General features: G+C 39.3%; 1 protein-coding gene across 2 annotated transcripts in view; it reads left to right on the top strand.

Moving 5' to 3' along the window:
* Positions 1-10,868, top strand: part of LOC107097930 (transmembrane 6 superfamily member 1-like) — a 21,192-nt gene that overhangs the window by 3,448 nt on the left and 6,876 nt on the right. For both annotated transcript variants that reach the window (XM_015395291.1, XM_015395292.1), the window contains 6 exons: positions 2,686-2,783; positions 2,945-3,048; positions 3,900-3,982; positions 4,369-4,493; positions 5,346-5,447; positions 9,347-9,439. In XM_015395291.1, the coding sequence (XP_015250777.1) occupies positions 2,686-2,783; positions 2,945-3,048; positions 3,900-3,982; positions 4,369-4,493; positions 5,346-5,447; positions 9,347-9,439 (605 nt within the window). The remainder of the gene's footprint in view (positions 1-2,685; positions 2,784-2,944; positions 3,049-3,899; positions 3,983-4,368; positions 4,494-5,345; positions 5,448-9,346; positions 9,440-10,868) is intronic.

The following is a 10,868-nucleotide window of genomic DNA, read 5'->3' as shown; positions in this document are numbered from 1 at the left end:
TTTTTTTTTTTTTTTAAATACCAACAGGCCATAATGAAAATTAACTTAAATGAAACAAAACTAACAAGTCTATTTTCAAAATGTAAGGTGAAAGAAAGTAGATTAAAGTCCCATTTCCATTTTACCACAAGCAGCATAGCAAACGAGTTTCAGAAAAAAACTGAACTGAGGTGTTGAAAACCTAACACATTCGCAATCGATAAAATGAATTAATCTAACTTTTTGATGTTTGATTTTTTTTACTAAACCACTCATTGGGCTTCCATAGCTCAAGGAAGCTAGTGTCATTACACTGTCACAAGTAGGGTGCAATGAAATTCACTCTCATTTGCGATGCCCAGGAAGAAGTGTGGGGTTAAGGGTCTTTGCTCAGGCAACCAGATTGGCAGTCTGTGGGAGTAGGTTTCGAACTCACATCCTCAGGATTTCAAGCTCTATGCTGTAACCCAGGGGTGGGCATTTCCAATTCCTGAGGGCCGCTATCCTGCAACTTTTAGATTCATCCTAGGTCCAACTCACCTGAAGCAATGGCTGAATTACCTCCTCAGCATGTAGTCATTTCCTCCAGAGTCCTCTCAATCATCTAATTGAACCCTAGTCGCTCACACTGAGCCTCATTCTGCTGGAGGTTTCTTCCTGTTAAAAGGGAGTTTTTCCTCTCCACTGTTGCTACAAGCGTGCTTAGTGTGAGGGATTGCATTCGAGTCAATGAGTCGATGCAATCAACTGGTTTTCCTTAGATAGAATACTTTGAATCAATTTGACTGTATGATCTAGTAAACTATAAAGTGCCTTGAGATGACATGTGTTGTGAATTGGCACTATAGAAATAAACTGAATTGAATAATTACTTGATTAAGGTGTGTTGAAGCAGGTAAATCTAAAAGTTGCTGGATACCGGCCCTCAGGAACTGGAATTGCCCAACCCTGCTCTAACCACTAGGCCACCGCTCCACCACGTTATCATCACTTAGATGTTAACCCATTACTGATAAATTAGCAAACCTGCTCTGTGTTATATTTTTTCTGCTTGTTGTGAAACATGATTGTTTTACAGACTTTTTCAAGCTTAAATAAGCATAACCTAACAGATGGGATGATTGATATAAAGGGTAGTTTTTGGAAGCAATATATTTAATTAGTCTATTATGAAACTCAGATTTAAAACAAATTCGATTAATCAGATTCGGTAGGAAAATGTTGGACTTTTGAGCCTTATTGCCCAGCCTTACCTCAGATGTATAATTTTTATCTTGAAACATGATGTTGATAGCATAAAGCTAAATATAAGATTAAAAGAATACAAGCAGAGCTGGAATGGAAAGCCTTCCATCTGCTATGTGTTAGAGTTGTCCAATTAAAGCTTAGACCTCAGAGCTGACAGAGTGGCAAGACCTTAAAAGGTTGTTATTCATAGATGCACTCCCTCCAGGCTGCCTGAGGTCAGCCATTTTGTAAATAAAAATGGAGACACATTCTCGGATGAAAAGGCATGCAACTAAAATTCAAGGGATATGATTACTTTAATCTATTCTAATTGGTGTTTTTAATACCTGAGTGCTTTTCTAGCAACTTGTCAGGCTGCTGCATCGAACGATTTCTAAAATTCAGAATTAAAGATAGCCTTAGTTAACACCAGGAGCTGTTTTGCTTGGACTTAAACAATGAAATACAATCATTCCCAGTATTAGGAAGCATCCCAGGTATGTTAGACCAATTACGTGCATTGCTTTGTTTGTTCAAAAATGTTCATACATGTGTCACAAATAAAGGTAATTTAAATGACCACGAACATTTAGGATTTAAAATAAACACAAGATGCTTCATGCATTTCACCAAAAAACATTGATGAAACAGTGTCTGAGGCCTTTCTTGCACATTTTCTTACTTTCCTGAAGGGATGCAGAATAAAGTGGCAGCTTTAGTCATCTATAATTAAAACCAAGGGGAATAAACGGCACATCACGCTGTTTAGTTCTAATACTTAAAACACTTTGTCCAGCCCTTATTATTACTGCTGTAAACAACTCAGGCTGTGTTTGTCTTTAATGTGTCATTGTTCTAACAGGCTGACATGGCACCCCGGAGCTGCTTGTTAGAGTGTTCACAGAAGTGAAATTATTTTACCACACCCATCCAATGCAGAAAAAAGCATGACAATCCAAAATAGCATAAAATATTATTCTCTTTTCAAAGGCAGAGTGTTTTAGTTGATTTGCAAGATAGTTCTACGTTGCCTCCTCTATTAATTTCTGTCTACTGGTCAAAGCCGGTTGGGTGTTAAACCTGAGGACAGACTCCTCACTGTGATTAAAGCATGCCCCCAGCTCGACATTCTACTCAAGTCTTAATTTACCTCCCCATGCTGCCCTATAAATCAATGGCTGGCAAGTTGAAAGCAAACATTTCAATGCTCAAATATAGCTCACACAAAGGCTGGATAAAGGATAGCTAGTCTGAACCGTCTTGCTTATTCACAGCAATGTGTGTCAATATTAGACATTTAGACAATAATCTGAAGCACAGTTAAGAGAAGCTTGAGCAATGTATGAGCTGTATTGCAACTGTAAACTAAATTCACAATTATTTCAGCAAATCATGATCAATGCTTTGGTTTTTAGCAGAAATATGTAAACATATATCAATAAACTGCACATTTAACTAATGTTTCCTTTTCTGTCACAGTTTTTGCAGAGTTTTGTTTTACATGTGTCATTGATCTGACTAGTGCTTTGGAATATGATGGAGTTATTTCTGGCTTTATGGATTTCTACCAGAGGACAGTAAGTCCTTTTTTGCAGTATAATATATTTAAAATTATATTTATTTTCAATATTTACAGACAAATTTAAAAATGTATTGATTTAAAACAACAACAAAACAAAACTGATTAAATAGCAGGGATTTGTGATTAGGAAGTTTAAGTTCATGTCCTGTGTTTTAGGGCGAGCCTTACCTGGGGACTGCATACGCCATCATGATGTGTTACTGGGATGGAATAGCACACTTTATCCTGTACCTGATGATGATCAGCAGGATAACAGACAGGTGGGCAGGTGTCAACACACGTTAGGGCAAACTTACCTTGTCTTCGTGAAGTTTTCCTGTCATACAAACTTTTTCATGTTTTGCCAGGTTACAATCACACACATGCACATATTTCAATAGAGTTTTATATATTGGATCGACACAAAGCAGAGCAGATTTGTAAAGTCAGAGCTAACATGATTCATGGTTTTTAATATATCCTATTGTATTCATTATATTCAGATCTCTTGAATCAATTCTTGCTAGATCAATTTTTTGCAGTTACAGCTTCTTTTATGCTAGGTTTCTGCTAGCCTAGCAAAAAAAAACAAAAAAAAAAAACCCTCTCATCACTCTTTAAATCTTCCCAAACCTTAAACTCAGACATAGAAGGGTAAACTTCCACTCCAGTCTGAAGACATTTTGTGCCTCTTACAGGTGTTTTTCCAAGCATATTTCCAACAATTCTTATTAGTTTTTTAATCGTGCTGAAGAAATTCCCATACAATAATGCTGCAACCAATGTGTTTCAGTGTTTTCTGAGGGATTAGCAGTCCTAGTTTTCTGCTGCATTTAGCTTTTTTGATGAAGGCCAAAAAGTTTAACTTATCTCAATCTTTTTTGTTTAATTTGGTCAATTTGTTGCAAAGGATTTTACTCAGATAGATTGAAGAAGGCGGAAGGCTAGACATTTTCTATGCTGATCAGCCCATAAAATCTCAGTAATACTTTCTTTAATAATGCAATGAAACCAATACCCAGACAAATATACTCATACATATATGTTGGCTAAATGTCTCCAAAAGAGATAAAAGAGATATTCACAACAGTTGAGTTTTTTTGATCCTATTGATTTCTTGTGTCCTCCACAGGAGAGCCTACCGTACCCTGGGCCTATTCTGGGCCGGCTCCCTGTGTGCTAACATGAGCGTGTTTATCTCTGGGATCGTAGCAGGTGAGCCTAATCTTCTATCCTGTCTTCCACCAGTCCCGTGATGGCGAGCTTTAATCAAGCAAACATCTGCCCTGCCATGTACCATCAGCATCACAGTTCAGGCTGCAAACAAAGCTCATGAACAACCGCTGTCACATCCCACAGAACAAAGCACAACACAGAATGGAAGCATCTGTTGTTGGCTTCTCAAACTGCATGCACAAATGTCACAAGATCAAACTCCTCTGCTGGCAATGAGTTCTACATTCTGTTGTGTAATCTAAGGCAGTCTGTGCAGAATGCTTCATCTATTTTATTAGGAAGATCAGATGCTGGGCTGTATGGATATGTTTACAGATAGGGTGGGAGATGTTCCCTCCAAGCTTACATAAGTTTTCTTTTGGCAGGTAAATATGGCTCTGAGATCCGTCCAGCTTTCTGGATCAATTTCCTATTTCTTCTGATGCCCATACTGGGAGCCGTCACCCTGTTCACTCGGCCCAAGGACAGGCCACTTATCGGGGGATACAACGTGAGTCTGATGCATTAGTAATTAGACCTTGAGTATGACTCTCAAGAGCTGTATTGATACAATGTTTATGATATTCGATAAGCAATATAAACTCTGCGGTTTTGTCTCTGTGGGATTCATGCCCACACAATAATAAGCTGCTCTACACCAGCAGCAGTGGACTTGATTTTGGACATTCAGCCTTATCAGTGTTAGTGAGCATATGGTGCAAAATGTCAGTGTTGAACATCATGAGCTCAAGACACCCCAGTAAATATTAAGCCTTTTTCAAACATTTCAGCATCTAATCTTTGTATTGATCTTTTCAAAAAAGTTTAATAGTTTTAACTGTAGATATATTCTAAAAGTGGTGGCTAAAAGTGTTGGGAGTGGCCGCCTAGTGGTTAGGGGATAGAGCTTGGAATCCTGAGGTTCTGAGTTTGAGCCCCACTCCCACAGCCTCCATTCGGGGTTCCTCAGCGAAAACCCTTAACCACCACACTGCTGGGTTAAATGCAGAGGTATATTTCTCCGATGTGAGAAGAATAAAGTTCAATTATTATTAAAAATGTTCAAACTACATTTCATTCAAAACATAGCGACAAAAGTGTGCATTGAAACAATACTGGAAACTGTTCGTCTAAAGTAACTGCAGTGAGATGCTTCTTGTAGCCATCTAATTTTAAGCAGTTTGGTTTGTAAAGTCGCTCCAACACACAGACACAGACTCTACTGACATCTTTTGGTCCTGTGTCATGTTACTGGACCAGTTTTTCCATTTGGGATATCTGCAATGTCAAATTGAAAGTAAGATTAAAGCTTAACATGGTTTAACCCCCTCTGTACTTTTCATTTTTGGACACCTGGTTATAGGCCCAACACGCCCAGACCATGAAGCTAATCTGGCGCCCCTTGGACCTGATCCTGGTGGTTCTCCTGTTAGCCGCCATGGCATTCACCATCCTCAGAGGCCTGGTGAGCATTTGATTTACTTACTGTTATTACTAGAGCTCAAAGGGTAAGTCTAAATTTGAAAAAAGTTCTATAGCTTCCATATATAACGGGGGAAATAAGTATTGAACACACCACCGTTTTTCTCACTAAATATATTTCTAGTAGTGACATGACATTTTCACCAGATGTCAGTAACAATTCATGCAATCCACACATACAAAGAAATCAAACGATAGATGTCCAGAAATTAAGGTATGTGTAATAATGTGGAATGGCAAATGGAAAAAGTATTGAACACACTTGTATATATTCAATACTTTGTACAAAAGCCTTTGCTGGTAATGACACTCTCAATATGCCTCCTGTATGGAGAAATGAGTTGCATACATTGCCTAGGTGTGATTTTGGCCCATTCTTCCACACCAACAGTCTTCAAATCTTGAGGTTTTCATGGGCAAATAAGGTGAACTCTGTTCTTTCTATAGATTTACTTTTGAGAGTTTCCTTGGCTCTATCTTTGGGGTCATTGTCTTGCTGATATGTTCATCCACGTTTCATCTTCATCACCTTGATAGATGGCAGCAGATTTTTATCAAGATAGTCTTTGTACATTTTTCCATTCATTCTTCCTTCAAATATTTGAAAAACCATATGCTGAAAGCAGTCCCACACCATGTTTCCATCTCCAAACTTCACTGTTGCTATGCTGTTTTTGTAGTAATGTGCAGTGCCATATGACCTCCGAATATGATGAGTATTATGGCATCTAAAGAGTTCAATTTAGGTCTCACATGACCAGATTATATTCTCCCAGGATTTCACCGGCTTGTCTAAATGTTGTGCAGCAAACTTGAAACCACCTTCAACATGCTTTTTCTTCAGCAGTCTTGCATGGTAAGCATGTACACAGGCCATGATGTTTAAATACATTTTTTATTGTTCTCTTTGAAACAAAGATACCTGCAAATTCCTGGTCTTTCTGAAACTCTCCGCAAGTGGGTTTTGGCTCTTGGACAGCTCTTTTGAGAATTCTTTTCACTCCACTGTTAAATATCTTGCGAGGAGCACCTAGTTGTGGTCGGTTTATGGTGATTAAACCAACCACAACTATATTATATTATATTTAATATAATATATATTCTTAATAGTAATATTATATTCTTTCCATTTTTTGGCCCGAAGTGTTTCAGAAGCTTAGAAATCCTTCTTTAACCAATGCCATCATTAAGTTTGCAAAGGTCTTGAGATAGCTCTTTACTTTTACCCATCATGAGATGTTTCATATGACATACATGACACCTTTTTATAGGCCATCATTTGGGAAAGAGCCAGCTGCTATTAATTTGCACTGACAAGGGGCCGGATTGCTTTCTATTTACTGAGAGATTTCTGCGGGTGTGTTGGCTTTCCAGGCCTTTTTAAACCTTACATGTTCAATACTTTTTCCCAGTGCAATTCTACATTATTCTATATAACTTAATTTCTGGTCATCTATGGTTTGATTTCTTTGTAAGTGTAGGTTGCATTGATTGTTACTGACATGTGGTTAACATTTCATATCAAAAGCACCTCTATAAATATATTTACTAAGAAAAATGGAGGTGTGTTCAATACTTATGTATGCTGTATGTATCTGTGAATATCCACAAAACTGGCCGACCACTAAAGTTGAAGGAAAAGAAGAGAGTATGAGAAATTTGTTTTACTTATATATTTTAGAGGCCTTCTAAATGGAAAGAGGAGAAGCTTCATGTTATTTGTAATGAATATCTTTGATTGCTGTGCTTTTATTTACAATGTTTATATATACCGTATTTTCACGACCATAAGGCGCACCGTACTAAAAGGCGCAGTCTCAGTTATGTGTCCCATTTCTGTATTTAACACACACATAAGGTGCACCGGACTATAGGGCGCGTTTTTTATATACCGGTACATGTCCTCTACTACCTTTAAATAGCTCTACTGCGTATTTAAAAATACAGCGGGGGCAAAACTGAGTATGACTGTGCTTTATTCATGTATTTATTACAAAGTATTAATCAAACCTGGCAGCTGGCCGTGAGACAGACACATCGCAGATGACAGTGCGCTGTGATCACTCCTAAATTAACTTAAAATCCTGAAACCTGCCGACGGAATTTGTTCGCTTTTATTACCGGTATCCTGGTGCCTGCAGTTTAAATTATTTAGATGAAAAACACCTGCCAGCCGCCGCGGTGAACCCGGAGGCTGCCCAGCCCAGAGGCTGCTGATGAAGGGATTTCTACTGTCGGCGCACCGCTGGTATGTGGGGGGTCTGAGCGGCTCCGACAGAAATAGATAATCTGGATGAACTGACTGCAATTATGAAGTTTTCAGGTGGCCTTTCTCACATATTAAAACTACTTTATTCCCACTGATCACAGCAAATATAGCTGCAAGATTTAGATTATTTAGATTAAAAAACACCTGCCAGCCACCGCGGTGAACCCGGAGGAGACCCGGCCCAGAGGCTACTGTTGAATTAAGTTTTCAGGTAGAAAAATAGAGCGGGAGCAAAACTGAGTATGATTGTGCTTTATTCATGTATTTATTACAAAGTATTAATCAAACCCATCAAAGCCATCATCCTCTGTTTCTGAATTAAACAGCTGCGCTAAATCAGACATGCCAGTTTCCCCTTCTTCGCTGTCAGAGTCACTTTCCGTGCCGGGCGGCTCCTCAGAAATAATGCCGGCTTTTGCGAAAGCTTGAACAACAGAGCCAGCAGACACGTTAGTCCAAGCATCTACAATCCATCCGCAAACTGTGGCATAACTTGCCCGGCGCTGCCTTCCACTTATCGTGAAACTGTGGTCTCCGTCTGTCATCCATCGCTCCCACGCCTTACTTTGAACGGCTGCTTCACACCGATGTCGAGCGGTTGAAGTTCCTTTGTCAGACCCCCGGGATAACAGCGTTCATTTGATTCACCTTTTTTTTCACATCGGCTGTGAGATGGGCACGCAGTCACAGATTAACAGCGATGGTGATGCGTGGAAAAAACCACCTGTTCTCCTCACATACACCTCCCTCAGCCACGCTTTCATCATCTCCTCATCCATCCAGCCCTTTTCATTTGCGTTAATATCATATGTAATAAGAGCGCTGTGTCTGTCTCGCTGTCAGCTCCCAGATCAGCTTCTCTGATTGGTTGATGCGGCGCGTCCAGCAGCAAAACTTCAATTTTTCCATCTCGAGCAGCAGCAGCACGTTGGCAGATGCTTAAACGCTCCCGACGCGCGGCGCCTGCTGCTCAAAACGCGCTGCGGGATCTTTTGCTGCGCCTATACGCGCGTCAACCATTGACTTTGCATGTAAACTCGTTGCTTCTGCTGCACCTGCTGGGTCCGGTTCACACCGATGTTGAGCGGTTGAACAGCGAGCACAGCATTCATTTGTTTCACCATGTTTTTCACATCAGCTGTGAGATAGGCACGCATGGAGTCACATATTAACAGCGATGGTGATGAGTGGAAAAAAGACACCTGGTCTCCTTACATTCAGCCACTCTTTCATCATCTCCTCAATGAGGTGGTCTTAAAAGTCGCAGTTACAACACACATAGGGCGCACCGCACCAAAGGGCGCACCGCACATTTTGAGGGAAAAAAAAGACATTTAAGTGCGCCTTATAGTCGTGAAAATACGGTAAATAAGTTGAAACTGTATTGTTTTTTTCTATTTGATTCAGGCCAATAATTTTAGGATTTTAATTTATTTCCGTAAAGGTTTTTTTTTTTTTCTGTGCATTACTCTAACTCAAATTTATTATGGTTGAAAATTATATGTATCTAGATTCTAGACATAACTATTGTGACAAGATCAAGAAATAAATTTGCATTTCTGATCAAACGGATGTGAATTTGATGATAGTTTTCATCAATAATTTGTCTGCAGGTGGCTCTGGACTCTCCACTTGAAGCCTGCTCTGTATACCTAAGTCAATATGAACCCTACCTGAAGGATCCTGTGGGCTATCCCAGGGTGATGGTGGGTATTTGTTTTCCTCGCTATGCTGCCTCTTTGGTGCCTGAAAGCATTTCTCCAGCCCGTTTTCAATAACAAGATACATGAAAGACCATTTTCATTTGTATCACTTTGAGCATTCTGGAAAGTCGCCCCTATCCCATCTGCTGGCTGAGCTGGCACCTGATTATGAGGCCATTTTTAATCATTAAAGTCCAGATGAAGAAGGTTGCAAAGGCCAACGCATCATTGTCGCTCTTTCATTTACTTAAGATGGATAACAGATTATACTCTGACTGGCAGTTGGTCTCCTTTCAGCTTTCTTTTCTTCCTCTGACCCCTCACTCATTTGGGCTCTGTTGTGTTTTGTTTAGCCTACGCTGTTTTGTCAATAGGTTATCCAAAGACATTGCAGCAGCTGCAGTTCAAGCACAATTGTAATCAATGATCAGACCGACAAACAGCGCGGTAGGGACTTGATAAGATAATCCCCCCACCTTAAGCCTGCCATCAGCATCTCACTGGGCGGGAGAAGGGTGTGTGTCTCGGTGTGTGCGTTTGCAGCAAGTGAAATTATGTCTTGGTTATCAGCGTTTGTGCATGCATGCTCATCAGTGCTTAGATTATAATTATATTTTACAGAAACAAAATTAAGCTAGGCTTGTTGCACATTGTTAAACTTCCTCTGCACTCACCACCCGCTATATTCATTGATGATAAAGGATATTTAATATATTAACGTGGCTGTAATAACAAAGACATTTCAACAAAAGACTGAAGGGCATACATGATTGGCTTTTAGGCTTCGTGGTGAGCTCATTGGAATTCATCTGGACCTCAGGCTTTGCAAAGAAAAGAAACCATTTAGTGCTGTAATTTCAGGATTTTATAAAGTGGGAACGTGGCTTTCATGCATTCAGACTTTTTTGGCTGAAGGTTATGAAAGTTTCCACTGTGACCCTTGAGAGGGATAATTTCTGCTGAGTTTGCGGACTAAGACTTATGAACAGTTGCAAATTGGAAAGAAAAAAATTGGATAATGGTGAACTGACTTTATGATCACTTCCTGAATATTAAGAGGATCAGTGTGATCATTTTATCTCACTTTTAATTGTTCTTTTTGATCTTATTCATTCATTAAAATATGTATTTAAGAAAACCAAGTGAAGATTTGAAATGATACTAAAGATTAAGGATTGACATGCACCTGTGTTTGATTGTTGAAATTTAAAAAATTATTTGAAAGGATAGCTCGGGACATTTTGAATTAAAGCTACAGTGTGTAATAATTACAGGCATATAAAGTCAGAAATTTAATATATTATACATAACTATGTTATTTATCATTACCTATGAGCTCAGCCTTTTAACCATAATATTTGCGTTGCCTTAGAATTCGTTATTTATAATTACATAGGAGCGGGTCTCGCAGCCATGGAGGCAGACATCTTTG

This window comes from Cyprinodon variegatus, unplaced genomic scaffold, assembly GCF_000732505.1.
Source record: "Cyprinodon variegatus isolate N-32 unplaced genomic scaffold, C_variegatus-1.0 Scaffold735, whole genome shotgun sequence".
NCBI lineage: Eukaryota > Metazoa > Chordata > Actinopteri > Cyprinodontiformes > Cyprinodontidae > Cyprinodon > Cyprinodon variegatus.
This window is presented reverse-complemented; position numbering and strand designations above follow the sequence as displayed.